This window comes from Primulina huaijiensis, chromosome 14 (genome assembly GCF_012295235.1).
Source record: "Primulina huaijiensis isolate GDHJ02 chromosome 14, ASM1229523v2, whole genome shotgun sequence".
Classification (NCBI taxonomy): Eukaryota; Viridiplantae; Streptophyta; class Magnoliopsida; order Lamiales; family Gesneriaceae; genus Primulina; species Primulina huaijiensis.
This window is the reverse complement of record NC_133319.1, coordinates 17,535,673-17,557,878: the sequence shown is the minus strand read 5'-3', so window position 1 is coordinate 17,557,878 and position 22,206 is coordinate 17,535,673. Positions and strand designations below refer to the sequence as shown.

General features: G+C 34.7%; 2 protein-coding genes across 18 annotated transcripts; both read right to left on the bottom strand.

Annotated features, from left to right (window-relative positions):
* Positions 1 to 565: 565 nt before the first annotated feature.
* Positions 566 to 5,355, bottom strand: LOC140957442 (nuclear pore complex protein NUP98B-like). 3 transcript variants are annotated; one of them, XM_073414704.1, is made up of 9 exons: positions 5,227 to 5,355; positions 3,954 to 4,502; positions 3,650 to 3,865; positions 2,604 to 3,563; positions 2,446 to 2,503; positions 2,200 to 2,335; positions 1,972 to 2,088; positions 1,708 to 1,840; positions 566 to 1,286 (listed from the first exon to the last, which is right to left on the bottom strand). In XM_073414704.1, exons 1-9 carry the CDS (start codon positions 5,246 to 5,248, stop codon positions 718 to 720), a joined length of 2,760 nt encoding a protein of 919 aa, XP_073270805.1. In that variant the 5' UTR covers positions 5,249 to 5,355; the 3' UTR covers positions 566 to 717. The 3 variants fall into 3 exon arrangements, with proteins under 3 accessions (XP_073270805.1, XP_073270806.1, XP_073270807.1); XM_073414705.1 differs by having other exon boundaries at positions 2,604 to 3,554; XM_073414706.1 differs by lacking the exon at positions 5,227 to 5,355 and adding an exon at positions 4,997 to 5,193.
* A 1,157-nt stretch (positions 5,356 to 6,512) lies between these two features.
* On the bottom strand, positions 6,513 to 16,543 carry LOC140957443 (membrane-bound O-acyltransferase gup1). 15 transcript variants are annotated; one of them, XR_012171634.1, is made up of 21 exons: positions 16,381 to 16,543; positions 16,255 to 16,310; positions 15,737 to 15,918; positions 15,586 to 15,634; positions 14,983 to 15,086; positions 14,820 to 14,884; positions 14,486 to 14,556; positions 11,971 to 12,030; positions 11,740 to 11,853; positions 11,007 to 11,131; positions 10,836 to 10,887; positions 9,702 to 9,764; positions 9,490 to 9,599; positions 9,314 to 9,406; positions 9,134 to 9,215; positions 8,399 to 8,476; positions 7,834 to 7,909; positions 7,710 to 7,759; positions 7,546 to 7,629; positions 7,338 to 7,412; positions 6,513 to 7,082 (listed from the first exon to the last, which is right to left on the bottom strand). XR_012171634.1 is itself a non-coding variant. In XM_073414711.1 (21 exons), the coding sequence occupies exons 1-19, from the start codon at positions 16,484 to 16,486 to the stop codon at positions 7,573 to 7,575; spliced, it is 1,593 nt and encodes a 530-aa protein (XP_073270812.1). In that variant the 5' UTR covers positions 16,487 to 16,543; the 3' UTR covers positions 6,513 to 7,193; positions 7,369 to 7,412; positions 7,571 to 7,572. The 15 variants fall into 15 exon arrangements, 7 of the variants coding, with proteins under 7 accessions (XP_073270812.1, XP_073270813.1, XP_073270810.1 ...); XR_012171630.1 differs by having other exon boundaries at positions 6,513 to 7,193; positions 7,369 to 7,412; XR_012171632.1 differs by having other exon boundaries at positions 7,369 to 7,412.
* Between the last annotated feature and the right edge of the window lie 5,663 nt (positions 16,544 to 22,206).

The window sequence follows — 22,206 nt, the reverse complement described above, 5'->3', positions numbered from 1 at the left end:
TTATATTATTATTTGTTATGATTTTAATTTATTACTATTATCAATAGAATTACCTATCTATTTATATTATTTAAATTTGATGGCATAAGCTGCTTCTTAAGCATATATTTATTTAAATTTTTATATTATAATAAAGGTAGTGACTTCCCATTTTAGCAATACAAGACATCTCATCTCTCCTCTTTATGTTGTCATAAGATGTTGGAACTAAGCTTTCAATGACTTTTGGCATTCTGCAGGAAATGAAATCATATCTATATTGTCATCATATAAATTACCATGAAGCTTCATTGTCAATGTATGGTGGTGACATCTACCTTTTTTACCAACAAAATGTTTTTTTCTTTTCGATTTTCCCTTTTTCTTACAGTCCGAGGTGTGTTTTCCAGCGAAGCCGACATTCACTTCCCAGTAGATTTTTTTTAAAAAAAAGGTCTGTTTTATATTCATTTTGTTTGAAAATGTAATTTTACTTCAAAAATATGTTGTCTTCCTCTTAATTTATGATATTTTAATCGGAATAAGATGATTCAAACGAACAAAAGGACTTGTTGAAACATGGAACTGACGAGAAGTTGATTTACAGAAACATTAGCAAAGGTTTTGGTGAAGACTGAAGCCTCAATCAGAAACAAACTCTATAATTGCAAAGTAGCAACCACACAGCAAAAAATGCAGAAAATTCTTGCAAGAATCACTCAGTGAACTAAATATAGACTAAAAGTGCTGCACCCTGAATTTCCACACCCCTTCAACTGGATCGTATGAAACGAACTCAGCTCCTTTTTCTTCCGTTTTCTTGATCAACATTTCTGTATACCTGCGAACCTTCTCGCCATCCATGTACTGAATCCCTGTTTTTTTATCAATGCATTTGACATTGAGTAATGTGACCTCAGCGGGTTTATTTAGGCTCTGTCCCACTGGAGGCTTATTAAGATCATTTAGATAAACGATCACTTCACGTTTGTTAAACTGGACAATAGATTCAAGATCAAGATAACGGACATCTGTTTCTCCCAAAAACTTGATGCTTCCATAATCCCGCCTGCCAACCACTAAATCATGAACATGGCTGCAAAATCCTGGTTCTGCCCTTTCACTTTCTGCCAGCAAGATGATTGGAGGTTCAGTATAATAGTCTTCAAGTCTGAGCTTTGGAAGTAGTGGTACTAAATCATCAAAGTTTTTCTCTTGAATGGAAGTTTCATGTGTCGCCTCAGGGGAGGTCCCCTCTGGTTGGGAGGAAGAAGTTGCCAAGCCTTTGTTTACAGAACTTTTTGTACCTGAAATTATAAAACATCGAGAATTAGAATGAAACTAAAGAACAGAATTCGGGGATAGAAAGAGAAGTAATTAAGTTAATAGACATCCTTATGTCACTCACTCTCCAATTTGTTCAAGTTTTCCTTTAACTAAAATATGATGAGTATATATGCCGCAATGACTACTACTGAAATTTATAATTGATGTAATTGTGCTAGTGGCTCAATATTATGATTAAAGATCATGTTGTAATTCCGGTAAATTCTATAGTATAAGGGTAACTTCGGCAGATTTTAATAATTATAATTCAGTGCCGATAACTCAAAAGTGGTATACTCTAGCTCAAGAATCAAGTGATTCTGTTCATGCACCTATCAAAACGATTTCAGTAAAGAATGAAATTGAAGATCATATACTGAGATAGTCTAATTGAAGACTTACTGTTGTCACAAGTATTAAGAAGTGTATTGTCGACCACATGCAATGAGTTTAGAACCCAATATCTGGGGTTCATCCGTGGCATCAAAGGAGCTACTGTACAGGGTTTGTCTTCTGTATCTCTGAAAAATGGCACCTGCGACAAAAGTTAATTGTCATAGATAAAGAAGAAACATTAAATACAGGATAGACAGGTTTTCTGTGATAAAAAATCAAAAAGTGTGGGGCTGAATATCACAAATGATGATGCACCATCATAATTCTCACCTTAACCTCCTTGCTTCCAGAATTGAGTCCTAGAGCAGGATTTCTGTTCTGTCTTAAGGACCGATGTCGGATCCTCAAATGGGTTGCCTTTCTGACAGGTGAAAGATTATTTGAAACCTGCACACATTCATTTAAAAAATTAATGATGAAATTTACAAGAATATTCACATCTTTCAGAGCATTCCACAGTATGAAACTAAGAATTAGTTAGCGAACTGAAAGACTTACAGATAAGCTTGAAATTCCATTTTGTATGGATATTATTGAATCCGGTTGACAATTTGATATATTTACTTCGACTTGCGGGCCAAAAGTATTTTGGATACATGATAGCTGCTCGTTCACAGTGCTTGAAGGCACAAACCTACTAACATTCAGAAATCACAACCAATTTATAAATACCAAACGAATCATTTGCGTAACAACAAATTTCAAGAATAGCATAAAAAGAGCGAATAAGCAAATGACACTTACTGTTGTACATTGACGTTCTGACTGTCAACCTGTGAAACCTTTGTAAAGGCAGTTTGGGCTGATTCAAAGGAAAACAAGATTATATATAAAACAAGTCACATCAATGAAATGTCAAGTGATCTTTGAAAATGAATCATACGTTTAGAAGATTCGCTTACCTAGTGATGGTTCAGTCTGATTGGTAGTAAATGAGAAATTTGCATTTGGAACAGCTTGTCCAGTTTGTGAAGTCCTCAGAAAAGATGGGAAAGGGCCTAATGTCTTTTCCAAGGCAGACAATATGGAGGGTGAGAATGTGAATATAGGTTCACATGAAGAAATCTTGCTGAGCAGTGGAAAAGTTAGGACAGGAGATGATTTGGGAAATAGAAAATTATTGGACAATATTGACTGATCAACCAGATTTGGAGAAGAGAATGGATTTATAGACTGTGTAAAAGGAGGCGTATAGGATGTTACGGAGCTTTGAGGTTGAGTGGCAGACTGTACGAATGGCGTAAACGTGAATGATGGTTCACTAGAAGAAACTGGGTTAAAAGGCGAAGAAGTGAATGCTTTTGATAATGAGGGGAGACAACTATCAGCTGTCATTGACTTAGTAACAGGATCTAATGAAGAGAACAGATTTGGAGTTGGGGAAAATGCAGGACTGGTAGATGTTACAGTGCCTTGAGGTTGAAAGGTAGACTGTATAGATGGTGAGAATGTGAACAGTTGTTTGTTTGACGAAATTGTGTTAAAAGGCGAAGAAGTAAATGCCGTGGAAAATGGTGTGAGTTGATGATTATTGGACGGAATTGGATGACTAACAGGATTTAATGAAGAGAACGGATTTGGGGCTGAGGTAAATGAAGAAATGGAAGATGTTACATTGCTTTGAGATTGAAAGGAATGTGATTGAGGGGAGAATGTGTAGGAGGAAGGAGGAAAGCTATTCGCTGGTTTTGTAAGTGTTGGAGCACTGGAGGTCGTAGCAGCTGGAGTAAAGAAATGTTGAGAATTAGAGAGAGTATTAGAAGCACAAAAGTCAAATGCTGCTGGATTGAAGATACTTTCTTTTGTAGCAAAATGCTTGAAACCAGATTGACCACCCCGAGAAGTGTTTCCACCTGCAGAAACTAATATCACGGATAGTTAGAACTTTTATTTGTATCTAAATGCAAAGAAGAACAACAATGGCTGATTCAAAGCCCAAAAGTTTTACCTTTATTCTGTAGCTCATAATCCTCCATCCTCAACTCTTCATGACTTTTATCACTATAAATTGGCATTGCAGAAATGGACTGCATTTTCTCAAGATAATTCCTACCACTGCCTCCATTGGTTTCCCGTGTTGCAGAATAAGGCGCAACACTACTTCCTTCAGACTGTTTACCAGTCATTGAGCCAATTGCCCATGGCGATGTTTTACCCTGTGATCCTGCAGTATGATATGTTAAATTAAGATGAAGGTTTCTAATGTCATTAAAGAATCAAAATGCAATATTTTTTCAAGACATGATTCTCACCAGAATTCTGAATTGCACACACACTGCTGTTGCTGCTGCTGTTAAGGAACGTTGAAGCTGAATTGGAGCTATTCTGAAATGGGGTCGAGAAAGAAAATCTAGAACTTTGAGGTCCAAATAAGCCGCTGCTAACAGATGATGAAGTTGAGCCAAACAAAGGAAATCTAGATCCAATGGTGTTGTTCGTATTCAGATGGCCAAACATAGTTGTGCCAAAACCACTGTTTGCACTCTCCAGTGCAAGAGATGTCACGCTAGGTACGCCAAATATGGAACTTGTACTACCATGAGCTGAATTTGATTGGAAAATTGGAGGTGTGGACTCAAAACCACATCCCGAGTTTCTTGGAACACCAAAGATATTTGTGCTTGGTGCTCCAGAAACATAGTTGCTCTGAGGCTTATCAAGATTTTTGTAACTGGCTGGTGTTGTTCCAAATCGTGAGGCGACAGAGGTTTGGTTTGACAGCTGAGAGAGAGTCGAAGGACCGAACTGAGTGTTTGGCTGTTGAAATGGATTTGGCTGTTTCTGATTAGAAAACATATTCCCTGCAAGGTAAAAATAACTTGTCATCGTGCATGTTTCTGTAATAACTAATAAGGGGAGTATATTAAAACATGCTAAGAATATAATATGAAACAAAACAAGATCTTGAATTTCGTATTACTCATACTGCAACTTCAGGTAGGCACATTTAATTCCATCAAACAAAAAATATCCAAAATTTTTGTAACAATAAAAACTTTGCCCCTAAAAATCATTCAGTCAACCCTCGTTCCGAACATCGGGTCCTTCCACCCCAAGTTGCATTCCTCTCCCCTCGAAGAATCTCACAAATTCATTAATACTCAGCAGAAAACATCAAGAATGTAAGATATTAAAAAGAGTAAATTCCTCTCTTCTCTTCTGTTGGAACCTTGCGCAAAGAAAACAAGGGAACCCATCATTAGCACACAAATTTCATCACAAAAAGTAAAAAAAATAAAACGAATCTCAGTAAGCCAAGACAACTGCAAGAAACAAAAGCAGTAAATCTGTTTACAGTCTCAAAGGCATTCATTCAACATAAATCCCAGAAAACATAAGACCATCTATTTGTTCTGCAAGAAGGCGACAGGAAGAATCTCAAAACGAGAAGATTCCAGGCTTCCAGCCCATTGCATGCAGCAATTCAGCATCCAATTTGTTACAGAAAAACAAAATCACTTTCAACACAAAAAAACCCAGAATCACAACGAGATATACAAAGAGGGAGGGAAAGATCAAACTTACAAGAACTTGAAGCAGTCTCCATCTTTCGAAAACAAAAAGTTTAGTAGAGGGAAATATTCAAGATGACGAATATTGGAAAAGTGCCACTCCAAAAGTTTCTTCCACAAAACTGTGTGTTTCAACACATATAAACACACATATCTATATATATATATAGATATATATGGCGTGGGCCCTGGTGGGGTGGGTTGACGTGACGAGTAGCTTAGTTATAAAGCGGTGTTTAACCTCGTAGCTTATGTTTAAAGCTACGAAGCAGAAACGGTTTGAGATATTTTCAACTGCCGCCCATGGATTTTTGTTAATTCTATTTCTGGTGCAAATCCACTTTTTAAATTTACATTTTGGCCCTTCACTTTGATATGAATACATATTACATTCCAAGTGAATTTTACTTGGTAGAAAATAAACTCAAAGAAACATTCAACCATTAGCAAATATAAGGCAGAGAAATTTAGTAAAAAAATCCTTAAATAAAAAATATAATACAATTACAAATATTGAAAGAACTTGAAAATACCTAGGATCCTGCTTTTTTAATAAAATTTAATATTTAGAATACTTTATAATATATTTCTCAAATTATAAACTTTAGTAAGTTTTATTTCTACACAAATCATACGGTTTTTTTTCATGATTTTTAAAATTTTAATAGATAAATTTCATTCCAAACCTAAATCCCCATAAACCTGAACCATATCCAAACTAAGGGTCGTATATCGTACCGTACCGAAAATCCTATACCGTATACCGTACCGAAAATTACGATATAAAAAAATTCATACCGATACTGTACCGAAATATAACTAGCATATCAATTATACCGAAATTGTACTATATACCGAGATTTCGGTACGGTACGATATCGGTATATACCGTTTTATACCGAAAAAAACCTTGCATTTTAAATTTTTTATAAATTTATTGTTTTAAAATATTATATATTTTAAAATTTTCTATATTTTTTCGGTATTTCGGTATATACCGAAATTTTCAAATTGCATATCGTTACCGTACCGAAAAATTCGGTATTGTTACCATACCGTATCGAAATTTTCGGTATACCGAAAATTTGGTAAATTCAACATTTTTTCGATACGGTAATCTCGGTATACCGAAAATTCGATATTTTTTCTCACCCCTAATCCAAACGGTTCAGTTTTATTTCCACAACCGAAACTATCAATTTTCGAACCATTGTCATGGATACTTCTTGGCCTACAATTTTATATCGTTTTATTGGATCTTGATTTGATTAGGAATTATATATGAATTTGAAATTGAAATTGAAATTGAATCAATGTATACCAAAACTATCATAATATCGAAAAACATGTTCCAAACCAAATAAGAAAAAAAAAAGGAAAAAAAAAATCCACTCCAAAAAATAATAATTTAGATGCACAAACATGTTTTCCTCTTTTATGTTCAGCTGCAATTGCCTTGAGAGGAAACAAGAAGAAACCGAGAACTGAACTCTAACTTAACTGAAACTACAATAGAGACAAAGGGCTGATGAACAAAATTTCATAGAATAGACGCCACACCCCTGCAAATGTGTATATGTTAGTACAACCTTCGCTTCCAAAATCATATCAAAATCTGACGAAGACGATACCAAAAGATAATCAAGGCTGCTCTAGTCCATGGAATCTAAAATACAGTATTCGTTTTTTACCAGTTCTTAGTTAGTAACAGTACTTTCAAGGAGTGAGCATCCTCCAGCAGTAAGGAGCACACCGAACAGGAAGCAGTCAATTTGTGGACAAAATAAGCTACTTCTGAGGAATTAAAATGTGCATTCCGACAGTTCTCGCCACCAAATTTCAACGCAAACTTGTGCAGCTTAACAGCATCTGAAAGTGTATTAAAAAAAAAGTGATAAAATGGGTCCCAAGGCATCAAAGACGTCACCAAACTGAGTCGTCAAAAACATTGTCTTTTCTTTCCAAAAATATTACAAGTTTCTGAAACAATGTAGATGTCGTGAACTGAGTATTACAAGAAACATACTGTTTTCCACACCAACACCCTTGAGATAAGCCTAAACAAGCTCCTCTTGAGGAGGTTGGGCAATTACAATGACACATTGTAAAGACATATTTATATACCCTTAATGAGTCAGAGGATCGTTATTCAAACCTCATGGAAGATTCTATATTTAAGCCTCCTATGAAGTGCCAGTCCTGTTTAAGCTAAAGATAATGAGACTTGTCCCCATTCTAGCAAATAGTTCGACTGCTAAAGGAAATTAAGCCATTCTCCTTCATAGTATTGACTTAACATATCATAAGGGTAGATTCCACATTGGTACTTAACTATTTACTTTAGGAGAAGAATGCACCTTTATGTCTCATCTAATCTGTTCTTCTGTTTCTTAGCATCAGATATGTGAAACATAAGCTGCATGTTTAGATTAGAAATCAAATTAAACAGAATCAAGAAACTAAAGATTCAGTTAAAAATCTTCAGGGCCACTTCACCTTGGTTCCAACATAAAATGAAAATAACAAGCCACCAAGCGTAGCAAGTCCTGTAAAACTCAGAAAATGATAGTTTTTAATCAGTAATATACCATTTATAAGACAAGAAGTAAGATAAACAAACCTTCTTCCTGGAGGAATCCAGAAACCAACCAATTAATGCCCGATGGCCCAATGACAAACCCGACAAGATTAGCCACCTTCAGGAAAAAATCTAAATTACTTTCTCCTGAATTGAATTTCGAGTGTGTCCGTAATCAACAAAGGTGCTAACAAGGTCATAATAACTTAATTAATCTGATATTCATTCGACTTCCAAAGCATAAAATATTGCTGTCTTCCATAAGTTCATGTAAAATTTTTGCAAAGATCCTAAAAATAACTTCAATATGATAATTTTTTTCGAGATCCACGGTTCAGTTAATTTGCCACCGCAAAGTTGAGAACAAATCATTCTGTAAGAGGTGGATAGAATAGGCATTTATGGTAAAAAAAAATTTTATTCACAGGTGGACTTAATCTGGAAAATAATATTAATTTATTATGACTAGACGTGACTAGGAAAGAGTAACAACACTGTACTGACATGCACAAATTTTCCTAGATGCCTCTCATATACCCAGGATGATGATTTTAAAAATATAAAATATGCACTGTTTGGCTGAATGATGAATAAGCTGAAGACAAACCATGAGACATGTTATAGTTACTGCACCAGCAACAGCACTTAGTTCACGGAAAATAAATCTGCTGAGAGCACCTTCCACCTGAAATAAATGTGACACAAGAACCTTGTGAGAATTGTGATGAGTTGCCAACTCATAAAGATGAGCATGCACATAATTTTCTCTTTGTTTACTTAATCAATTTACTTGCTTGCTAGGGAGGAATGGTAAGTCCTGTATGAGTTGTAACATAATTATCCCCTTCCAAATGTCAGAAAAGCCCAGAAATTGCATAACGACTATCCCATATATAATTATTGTCTTCCAAGATTACAGCACACATAGGTTTTCCTTATTTAGGAAACACGCTTTCTAATAGAAAATAAAAATGATATTTTCTGATATGATTCTGCCTTGTTTTCCATATAATAGTCCATTTTTCTTAGTCTCTTAGTTTACTTGCATCTCTTACGTGCAATTCTTCTGTAGTTTCATGGCACAGTTATTTAAATTAAAGCCTTGCTATCCCAATCGTTTTTCTTTCTATTTAGGACCCTAATTTCTCAATGCTTTGGGTCCCTCATGTCAAGAGATAACTAATATAGGTAGTTTTTTCTCCAATTCAATCATGTACAAGACCCACCCATTCTATTCTATATCCTAAAAACTCGAAACAAATTTGCAAATTGAAATTTAACAGACAAGTAGATAATTTACCTAAGTGTGGAGACAAAATATGTGAGTGAAATATGGAGATACCTGAAAGCCCTTAGCCACTGATTTTACCAGCATTTCTGGTATGAAAAATATACATGTCAACCATGCCCAGGAAATAAGTTTCCTTTAATAGACACAAACTGATGTTAGATAAGCAACTATGTGGTGATAGAGTAAAAATAACTTTATTTACTCAGCTTAATTCCCAGAAGCAAATAGTACCACTCTAAATCATGCCATATTGCAACAAACGTGAAGATGACCCAAACATTGAGCATCTTCTTTTGAGCACCACCAAGAGGGATATAAACATACCTAAAACCGCAATTAGATGTCATATATGCCTGACTAAAGAGATAAGATCAAGAATAAATGTAACCTCGAAAGTAGATTGCTACCTAACAAGCCATTTGTTGAATGAAGCATGCCAATTTTTCCAAAAACTCTCTAAGTTATGGCAGTTATTTATACACCTTGGCATATTCTCAGGAGCCACAATGCCATTAATCTACATGCATATGTTAATGTTAAAGGGCACTCTCTCATGCCACATGTATGGAACTGTTAAATTGCTGTGACCAGGAAAATGAGTGATTGTGTCAAAACCCACCAGTGACCAGAATCGGAAGTAGCGCCAGATCAGCAAAAACTTTAACCACATGAAGTTTAGAACCTGTTAATATCAATATACCAAAAGGTTATGAACATTATACCATGATTAAACTTTCAAAAGCCAGAAGAATGCTACAGAAAATAGATGACTCTACCAATCATTAGGCGAGTATTATATCTAACAAGTAACAACTACCAGTCCAACTTCAGATATAGTGCACAATGAATAGCATTTTATATTTTAAATTATTTTGGTTAATTACATCATCTAATCAAATCGAAAATCACAGAAAACCTGTTGAGGTCCTACCTCTGCCAATTTCCTCATTCGCACCTCCAACCACCCAAACAACCTCCTCCAACAACAGTACACCATGCCAACCCCTCCACCTGACCCAATCTACCCACTTGACTATCCTTCATGCAGAGTGCACCATTAATGGTAAAAGTGGAGTACACTTTTCATGAAAGATTTTTGGTCGCTACTATTTATTCCCAATCCAACAGCATCAGTGGGTTGGAGAAAGCAGATGTTTTTCTCTATGCTTACAGTGATATGAAAGAAGTAGTGTGGCTTAATAGGAGAGGGGCTAGAATCTTAGATTGTTCAGTCTGGCATCAATCAATCTATACTTGAATTCACGAATTCTAGCTACAAAAAAAGAGGGAAAGTTTTGGCCTTTTATAGATTTCGAGCATCAAAAGTGGCAACTTGGAAGGATGCCGGCGCCATAGAAAATCAAATTCATAGCTTCAACCTTGAGGACAAGGCTGATTTTGAATAGGGTGGTAAAGTAAGGGCTCAAATAAATTGGGCCAGGAGGAAAGGTTGGCAGAGGAAAAAGGGAAATATACAAGATTGGAGTTCTTTAGGAGGAGCATACAAGTATTATTTTCCTGTTTGGCTAGTTTGTGCTAGGGCAAGAGAATATTGTATTGCCTGTTGTAAAGGAATAATTTCTTTGTCTGCATGACAGTACATCAGACTGTGAATCAATCTATTTCAGTCTATACTCATTACTAGAATTCTGTTACTCATCTTGTTGTTTTTGAAGTGCCAGAAAAAATTGATCCTAAAATAAGTCAGGTTAAAGTCGAGAAGAATCTGTACAAATCAAATGTCAGCACCTACCCCATATCCAATGATAAAGATGTCCATGGGAGATAATTGTTTCCACATGCCACTGCAAGCAAAAGAGGAAAAACAAAGAAAAAAAAAAGAGAAGTTAAATGATTTTCAAAAGATAAAGTTAAATAACTGAGTGCAGACAGCAGTTAGCGTCATTGATTTTACAAGACTCACCTAATGGCAAAGGCGTTAAAGTAAAAGAAATGTGATATTGATTCCATCAAGAAAAGACTAGAAACCCAGCGAAATCCATACAAAGCGATTTCACGAGATGAGTAGATTGATTGGGGAGAATTTAGCTGCCACAAAAATGAGTCAGTCATATTTTTTTTCCTGTCACATCAATCATGGTACAATAAGATATTGATCACAAGGAAAATTATGTTGTTTTAAAGGTCAAGAAATGCCATTTGTGGTAAAAGATAAGCAAATAAGATGATATGGTATTTTTTTGGATTAAATATAAAAACCATGTGCAACTATATGAATGGATAGAACTTCATTACCACTTGGCGAAAGGTCAATAATGATATGTTCAGTGTACTTGTACCTTCAACTCTCTTTTCACCATTAATGATATGTTTCATATAAAAAGATAATAATTTCCTTTTGAAGTCTCTGCTTCATTTGGAGAGAAAATCATATCCGTATAATGACATTTGATTAAATTGAAACGTGAAAGCCTCATTCAACAAGGAAAACCAAAATTGATATCCAGATGAGAAGTCACTCATGGAAATGACAAACATAGAGCATTCCATTTCATAATATATGGAAGAAAAAAATCATAATAATACAATTCAAAATTATATATAATAATAAAATTTTAAAAATTCTATACAGGCTATTGTACTGAATACAACCCTCCATAACAAAATAGAAACAAAAATTACTTTTTTCAAAATACCTGTGAAACAAATGCATTGAAGCTAATGATTGGACCAGCTATGTAAAGAGGTGCATACACCAAGTAGCACAAGTATATTGAAAATGAGAACTTGTCATTGGTGACACTTCGCTCCTGGAAAATGTAAGATTAGAGTTGAACCAAAAGAATCTAATCTAAGCATAAAAAAAGGTTGAAGTAACTTAACATATCTATTTAATTACAAGAATAACTCTTGCTAAGACAATTTACCTGTAAGAACAGGTAACAAGTCTTGCCCAATGAACAATGGTGACAATGCTGAATATGCTTCTTCAGATGGAAAAATAAATACATTATCATAAAGGTGCCAGAAAATAGAAGTATGCAATTTCCTTGGTCAATATTGTTAGGCAGAACAACTAACACCAGACTAGATGATGCATGGTGACAGGTTAGCCATTACGTAAATAAATTTCAGAGTTATTTTAAACTAATTAGCAATGTTCTGAAGAATCAAGAAACATGACAAGCACTTTTTTCCTAGTTAGTAGTATAAAGATACATACAGCATGACTCGCATAATCCACGAAAATTAAAATGTACTGCTTACTTGGATCACCAGAAACTTAAGAGTTTTTTTTTTTCCAATTATAGATTCTAAAGCAGCTCTCATTAACATGTCTTGACATTTAGGGTACAAGGCAAAGGGTAGACGAGTTTAAAAACATTAGCCAACTGATGTGTCCATAAAAAATTGCCATCTGGTCCTTAAGGTGTGGCATACTGACTTATTTTGCTGTAGGTGTCTGATCATATTAAAGACCTCACAGAGGAATTTCCAACTAAGTGCGTATTTTAGACCATGCAACTTCCTCATGACCTATAGAGAGTACAGCATGGACGTAGGTGAATTTTTTCACCAACACATATACCACATTTTTTAAAGAGCGGAAGGACTATAAGGAAATGACAGTTATGATCATTGTTCTCCAGAGGGCATTGATCAGAGAAAATCGGCAGGGCAGGAAGCCAATAGAAATGCAAGTCTAAAAGTTACTGATGTCCACGTCACAAAAATTAATTTCTGACCATGTGATCCATTTTGTGGTTCAGAATTCAAAAAATAATGAACAAGTTGGAGGTCTCCATTTATATAACACCTTTAACATACAACATTATCATAAACACATTGCATAACCTAAAGTCCATCAATTCCCTTGTCAAATATTTTAAGCACTTCACTGACATTAGAGAGCATTGTTCGACCCAATTAAGCTGGGCCGACTCAAAATCAAGAACCACGGAATCAAATATCATGGGAATGATTTGGAGCCAAGAATCATGGATTGATGTACCGATACATGATTTTAGGAGTGAGAGCTCCTAGATGAGGTTGTAATTAAAGGCAAGCACACATGGAAAATTGGTACACAAGAGAGAGAGTAGAAATTGTTTGAAGTTGACTCCTTTAATAGTCCTGATTATCATTTAATGTAACTCCACTGTTGTTACATTGTTTTCCATCGTAGATCCCCAGCTTTTAATTCGTAGATCCCCAACCCCTTCCCTTTTTTAGCTCCCGCCTTCAAATAAAGTTGCTTTTAGAACTACTTGTCATTCTCCTCATTTCTAATTATGTTCCTTCTATTTATAGGTGGAACATAACAAGCACTTTCAATGTCAATATCACTGTAACTACACAAGATCTGCAGGAATAGGAAAATAGTGCTAGGATTATAAAATTAGCACTGTACATGCAATATAACTGTCAAATCTAGTCAAGTTGTTACAGAAAAAACATCACATACATCTGTCAAAATGGAGCGTGTTTAACCTCACCACACATTCAATTTTTATTCGTCTCATAAAGAGCATTTCCTTTTCAGTTTTGTTACTAATTTCCTTCCGTTCAGACACAAACCCAAGCGAGAAAAAACAATAAGATGTTGTTTGATTAGACTTTCAACTCAACTAAACTAGAAATTACAAAAAAAAAAAAAAACATTTTGGAGTATTTTTTGAAATGTTGTTCGGACAAAAGAGGTGCAGAAAAAATATGGAATGCAATAATATGTTTTAGATAATACTTCAAAATGTAAGATAACGATTTGATTGAAAATTTTAAAAAATCCAACCAACTGAAGGTTTTGAACGTAAAGAATGGTTATTAAAAGCTCATCAGTGGAGGCCCAACGAATGCTATTGGCATTTCAAGGCACACCTTTTTAGTGAAGCATTCACCTTGGCCATGAACTTTGTCTCTTTGTGCACCTTGTGTTTATGTTTTAAATGAAATCATATTATACACTTTCATATTTGCTTATATATTAATGAATATTTGTTTTATAATTCAATAATATGTAAAGTTCATATTAGATGATATATGATATACTTTTCCTAACATAGCTAAATTCTAAAATATCATTTTACGGTATGTCTCACTATAAGGGAAAGATCTGAGCTAGCGTCTTGATCTTAGGCCCCAAAACCCACGCCTGTTTTAGTGCCCCTTGCGCTTCTAAGAACTCTGATGTTTAGTAAAATTATGAATTTTTAATTGAACTGAGTTTGAGAGCTCAAACAAACACCTCTCAATGTGATTGGAGCAAACTCAATAAACGAAAAAGGATACAAAGTTCTGCTTTGATTTTTAAAACATGTAACTGGAAGAAAATATGTGTGAATGATTTCCGCATCTCTGTGCAACAGAGAAGTAAAAAAGCTGTACCTCATACATTTCCCTTACGGGTAAGTAATGACAGTTAGTTAACGCTTTACTCCATACCTTTTTATCAAATCGATTGTACTGTTCAGCCCAATGGTAGTCATAACCAAAGCTTATCATACGCAGAACAACTGTCAAAATATAACAAAGTGTGAAGAAAGGCCAGACAAGAGAAAAACAATTTGCAATAATCAGTGATAGAGTAAGGACCGTAAGACACCTGAAAGCATGCGCACATATTTTAGGCCGGTTAAANTACAGGAGATTAAAATCATGATAAGGTATGCATTTCAAGCATTCGAAAACATCTCTTCAGGGTAAAAGGAAACAACGACATTCATGGGTGGAACAAATATTAAGATAAGGTAATCTAAATAAATGACAAGATTTCTACCAAAGTTAAAGCAGATATGCCATCTGAACGTTCCTCGAAAGTTATCCAAGTAAGACCAGTACTCCCTACAACAAGAAAAAAAATGAAACGATCATGGATAAAAATATTTAAAACAACACATTTTTTTAAAGTTCAAAAAGATCATATAGAAAACAAACCTTACCCAAAACTAGAGAATCGGTATCCCTCATAAACACGATTGAATAATAGAAAAAATAAGTTAAAGCTCCAGAGTACAAATGGGAAATATCTTGTCCTTCCAAATATCTGCAGAATTTAATGGGTAAACATGAGTGGATCAGAAGTTTTATTATTACATGCACAAGAATAGCAGCTTCACCTAAAAATATGAACTGCAATCAAAATGAAAAAGTGAAACCCGCAAATCATGAAGCTTTATTGAAGGTAACACACAAAGTGGCCATCCTAAATGACTGAGACTTGAACAAAATAAAAAAAGAGCAAGGCATCTAAAACAGAGAAAGTTTTGTCACCAAATTTATTTATTTCATTTGACATTTTCAGGTCCAATTAACTCTTTTTTGTGAAGTTTACAGAATATTAACTGCGCAACATACAACATTGTTATCCCACCAAAATAAAAATTAAATAACTAAATCATAGGCCACGCTTTTAATGATTCATTAAAAAAGAGCATATAGAATAAGTGAAAGTTATAAATCATCAGTATTCTACAAATCAGTAGAACTTTACATAAATACAATACACTGGCAGAGAAAATATCAAGAGCTAGAAGAAAACGGACCTTTACTATAAGAAAATTAAATGAAGCAATGGCGATGACAAAAATAATGCTGCAAAAAAGGAGACAACATCATAATGACACATCTTAATATATATAAATACTGCTAAAAAGGAGACAACATATATATCTTTCTTATATTGACAATGCATACCAGGCTCCATGTAGATACGATAAATAAGCTAAAGAAATCAGAACCCAAACAATAGACATCCCCTTGGCTTCTAAACAAAATGATCTTCTGAAAATGCTGGCGACCAAGGTGAAAATCCCAAAAACCAAGATGAGAATTGGTAAATTCCCTCGAAAATTTCTCCATTGGGCATCGGAGACATCCTATATAACAAATAGGAGAGAAGCACAAGTAAAAAAAATGCATAAGAGATTTCAATAATCCCAAATAACTTACGAATCAATCAAAAAGGGAAATCAAGATAGCTAAAGAAAAAACAACATTGACGAGTGCCCGATACCAACAGAATAAAATAAAAATCTTGTCTAAAATTAGCTCTAAGTTCATTAAAGTAGCATCAGAATGCTGTCACGCATCGTCTTCTTGTTCAAAAGGCACAAACTTTGTTTCAAATCAATAAGAAAAAGAAAACAGTCAGGAATTAAAATTAGTCAAGAACAATTCAAATAACAAAATCCAGTATAGCAAAATTGACATACATTAAGTCGTCCAGCGATCCAGCCGTGGCGCAGACCATAAAGCTTGGCGTGATGATCTGCTATTACAGTTAACGAAATTCGTAAAAAACAATGCATACACAAGCTGAGGTGGGAGAGAAGTCGCACCGTGGGAGAGCTGAAGAGAGCGGCGAACGAGGTAGAGGTAGAAAACGGCGGCGTATAGTACCAGAAATGCGAGCTCCTTCTGCCGCCAAGAGCCCATCTTCACCATTGCTTGCGTGAAAATTGCTCTCCTTATACTCGCTTCGTAAATACACCAAAAATATGAACTATATATCTGTTATTATATTATTATTAATAATTATTATTCGTCTAAGATGCTCGTAATTCTTAAAAATAAAAATTTACGATAAAAAATAAAAATCTCAAATTCAAAAACTTTATTAAATTACAAACTTTATAAAAAAAATTTCACTTAATTGTTTTTTCTTCACAAATTGAAAGAACTATTTATAGAATTTTTTTTTTTATAAATAATCCAAAAATAAATACATATATACATGCATCAGCACTTGTACAATTCGCCAATAAACTTAAAGGATTTGATTTATCCATATTAAAACGTTTAAGGACATTTTCTGTATAATTTGACTGGTGAACAAATATTCAACATTCTTTTTATTCAATTTGCAAACACAGACAAACTTTGTTTTTCCAAAGTCCTTCATTTCAAATTTTTCTTTCAAGTACGATACAACTTCTTGAATTTTCTTATTTGTTCCAATGATGTTTAAATCATCAACATATACAACAATAATCACGCATCCGTATGTTATTTTCTTGATGAAAACGCAAGGTCATATTGAATTGTTAACATATCTTTTTTTCATTAAATATTCACTTAGCCGATTATACCACATTCGGTCGGATTGCTTTAACTCATATAATGATATTTATAATTTCACATAATAACATTCTTTAGGTTTTGAACTTTATGTTTCAGGCATCTTAAATCATTAGAGATTTTCAATATATATTACTATTGAGTGATCCAGATAAGTAAGCTGTGACAACATCCATAAGACGCATTTCTAAATTTTCAAATACAGTCAAACTAATCAAATACCGAAACATAATTGCATCCATAACAGGAGAATATGTTTCTTCATAATCAATTACAGGCCTTTGAGAAAAACCTTGTGCAACAAGTCGAGTTTTATATGTTACTATTTCATTCGATCAATTGCAAGGAGCTTCGGTATTTTCAAAGATAGATCTTAGGTCTGGATATCAGCAGTTGAGAGTTAAGGAGACGGATGTACATAAGACGGCGTTCAGGACACGTTATGGACATTATGAGTTTTTAGTGATGCCGTTTGGGCTGACTAACGTCTCATCGATCTTCATGGATCTCATGAATCGCGTATTTCAGCCGTATCTCGATTAGTTCATTATTGTTTTCATCTATGATATCTTGATCTATTCCAAGAGCCGTGAGGAGCATGATCAGCATTTGAGGACGACCTTGCAAGTTTTAAGAGATCAGAAATTATATGCAAAGTTCAGCAAGTGCGAGTTTTGGCTAGAGAGAGTGGCATTCTTAGGCCACATCGTGTCAAAAGAGGGAACATAGGTCGATCTTTCTATGGTCGAGCCAGTTAAGCAGTGGCATCTGCCAAAAAGTGTGACGGAAATACGCAGTTTCTTGGATTTAGCTGGTTACTATTGTAAGTTCATCAAGGGTTTTTCATCCATGGCAGTACCCTTGACGTCATTGACGAAGAAGAATGCAAAATTTGTATGAGCACCGGAGTGTCAAAATAGCTTCGATCAGTTGAAGCAAGCACTCACTACAGCGCCAGTTTTAGCTATGCCGACAGAGCAAGGGGAATATGTGGTATTTACTGATGCTTCAAAACTTGGATTGGGCACCGTTATCATGCAAAATGACCGAGTCATAGCATATGCATCTAGACAACTAAAAATACGTGAAAAGAATTATTTTACGCATGATCTTGAGCTTCCAGCAGTCGTATTTGCGTTGAAAATTTTTATGCACTACTTGTATGGTGAGAAATGCAAGATCTTTATGAATCATAAAAGTCTTAATATTTCTTTACCCAAAAAGACTTGAATATGAGACAAAGACGGTGGCTGGAGCTTGTTTAGGACTACGACTGTGACATTAGCTACCATTCCGGCAAGGCTAATGTAGTTGCGGATGCTTTGAGTAGAAAGGGGACAGTCTTGACACATTTATCAGTACAGAGACCTCTACAAGTGGAAATTCAGCGCTTTGATCTTGAAGTTTATGCTAGAGGAGAGGCCCCTAATCTCGCTACATTGACATGTATTCCACTTTGCGAGATAGAATTTGAGTCAGACAGTCTAATGATGAACAACTGCAGAAATGGAGACAGCGAGATGAATCGAAGAGCAGCATGTTATATTCAGTCGAGGATGACATTGTTAAGTATCGAGATCGACTATTGATTCCTAATGGTGATTCACTTAGAGTTGACATTATGACTGAAGCTCACAGTACCCCTTATTCTGTTCATCCCGCAAGTACCAAGATGTACAAGGACTTGCAACTTTTATACTGGTGGTGGGGAATGAAACGAGATATTATGTGATTTGTATCCGAATGCTTGACATGTCAACAAGTGAAGGCAGAGCATCAAAGACTCTCGGGAATGCTCCGACCACTTTCCATTCTCGAGTGGAGGTCGGAAAACATTACTATAGATTTCGTGGTAGGATTGCCAAAGATGGTGAAAGGACTCAATGTAATTTGGGTAATAGCGGACGGTCTTACTAAGTCAGCACATTTCCTACCAGTGAAGACTACTTTTTCCATGACACACTATGTGGAGCTATATATTCGAGAGATAGTTAGACAGCATGGGATTCCAGCGTCCATAGTGTAGTGCCCAAAAATCAGTACACGTAAACTGCATGCATAATTTAATATGTTAATTAATTTAATTGATTTAAAAGAATTAAATGATGAATTCAACATGTTTAATTTATTTTAAATTTGTATATGTTTATTTTTATGAGATTTAAATGCATTTCTTGAGTTTGAGTTTTTCAGGCGAATATTCGATGCTTGGCCGAGTATAGGAGACCGGAGACGAATAAGGAGATAGAATTAAATGTTATATTTTTTTAAGTCAAGAAAATTAGTTATTTTAAATGATATATGAATTTTAGCATTTTAAAGTTCAATTTAAATTATTAGAGGATTTATAAGATTTTAAGCGCTTTAAATATAAATTTGGAATTTGAGGATTTAATCTTTAAATTGGGTGTAAAATATTTTTATAATGAATTTTATGCCTCAATTAAATTATTTAATTAGTATTTAAGTTAAATTAGGATTTTAAGTACTCTATTTAGCTATTTCGAAATTTAGAGATTTTAATCTAAAAATTTGGTAATTGAATATTTTATTATATTTTTGAGTGGGTCTAAATAATTAAATTAGTATGAGTTTAGCCTATTAATTTATTTTATTAGACTTTTACTAACCCTAATTACTTATACTAATCACACACACCTATACCTAAACACACACACACCAACGGACACAAACATACACGTTACTTTTGGAAGAAAAAGCTAGGGTTGTGCCTCCCTTGAGCAGCAGCTTCTTGATTACTCATCCTAGCAATATTCTGGAGATTTTGGTAAGTTTTTGTCAAGAAAAACATCAAGGAATCGTCCTCCATTCATCCTCCACGTACCCTCGCATCGGTATTCATTTATTTGAGTGTTTAGACGTAAAAGCATGTATAAACTTTTCTTTTACGCATCAATCTCGTCATATTATGTATTTTGATGTATATTATGCATGAAAATTCGTTCGTTATATGCAAAGTTCGATAGATTATGGTTTAAAAGATTTCTGAAAAATTTTGAGTCACAAAACTCTATTTGATGTCATTTTGATTCCTGCGGTTTATCAGTCAGTTTTCTGGAAACTTTTTCAACATATGATTTCATAACTCTATGTTATCTTCGATTTAATAGCAAATTTGTAATTTTTTGATACGAAACGAGGGAGATATGATTTTTATTATAAAACCGCACAAGCTGTGAAATTTCTGTGTCACAAAACCAATCCCCTTCTGTTATTTAAAATTTTGCGACTTATAGGTTGGTTTTCTGGAAATGTGTTCAACATATTATTTGTTGCACCCTGTGTTACCTTCGATTCGATAGCAAATTCATAATTTTTTGATTAGAAACGAGGGAGATATGATTTTTATCGTAAAACTGCACAAGCTATAAAATTTCTGTGTCACAAAACCCATCACCTTCTCTTATTTTGAATTTAGCGACTTATAGTTTGGTTTCTGGAAACGTTTTCAACATATGATTTGTAGCACTCTGCGTTACCTTCGATTCGATAGCAAATTCGTAATTTTTCGATTAAAAATGAGAGAAATATGATTTTTATCGTAAAACCGCTCAAGCCGTTGCATGTTTTTCACGTTTTCTCAAGTTTTTGGTCGCATGCTTCGTTGGGATCTCTCGGATCTTTGCTGATGTGGTTGGGGCAGCATGTCTAGAGCGTTCCAACAAAGCCCACGACATTGTAAGTATGATTGACGTGCAAAAAAAATATTTTATTTTGGAGGTATGTGATTTGTCTTGTGGCCACCCGGTAAAGCATGACTTTGGATTTATAATTATGGGATTGGAAAGGGTAAATCATGACCGGGGACCTCTCCACCCGCTAAAGTATGACCGAAAATTTATGTATATGGGAGTAGACATCCGGTCTAAAGGCTGTGGTGATCTCTGCCAGCCCAGTACTGTGGTTTAGTCTGATCAGGCGATTTATGTTACGGGCCACTTGCTTTGAACATATTTCTACACAAAATTAAGTATGATTATGTATGTTATGATGGAAGCACTTTTATGAAAATGTTTATGCAGTTATGACAATTCATGTTTATGTATGTTCAGTTGTTATTTCGTAAACGTTACTTTCAAATGCATGTGATTTTATTAAGTACTATTTGTTATTCATGGTTTATGTGTGTTGAGTCTTTAGGCTCACTAGACTTGATCGATGCAGATGTTAATGCTTTTGAGGAGACATGAGGTGCTGACCAGTGAGCTTGCTCGGACTGTGTGTCTTGCAAACCCGAGGACCGCTATTATTATGAAAGGATTTTATGCACGTTAAACTTTTTACTATGATTTTTATTTATTCAAAATTTTGTTGGCAAACAAATCTTTTCAAATGCTCGTTTTGGATAACGCTTTAACAGTAGTTATTAATGACATTTTTTTTATGCCATGAAAATATTTTGTACTTGGATTATTTTCAGTAATGTAGTCGATTATTTTATTTAAATTCAGAAGCCGATGATCTACTATTTAAATAAGAAAAATTTTTATTTTCCACAAATTTTAAAGTAGTATTAGTTATTTTATTATGAGATGTTACACATAGTGTCGGACAGAGACACACGTTTCACTTCATCGTTTTGGAAGAGCCTACATGCGGCCTTGGGAACCAAACTACTATTCAGTACCGCATTTCATCCTCAGACAGACGGTCAGCCTGAGAGGGTCATACATATTTTAGAGGACCTACTCTGAGCATGCGTGATTGATTTCCAAGAGAGCTGAGAACCGAAATTACCTCTAGTGGAGTTCACTTACAACAACAGCTTTCAGTCATCTATAGGAATGGCTCCATATGAGGCACTCTATAGAAGGAAATGTAAATCACATATTCATTGGGACGAGGTAGGAGAAAGAGCTACATTAGGGCCCGAAATAATTCAGCACACCGAGAAATGGTTGCCAAGATCCGAGATAGAATGAAAACTGCCCAAAGTCGACAGAAGAGATACGCGGACAAAAGAAGACGAGATCTCGAGTTTGTAGTAGATGATTACGTGCTTATAAAGATAGCACCTATGAAGGGTATTATGAGATTTGACAAGAAAGACAAACTTAGTCCAAGAT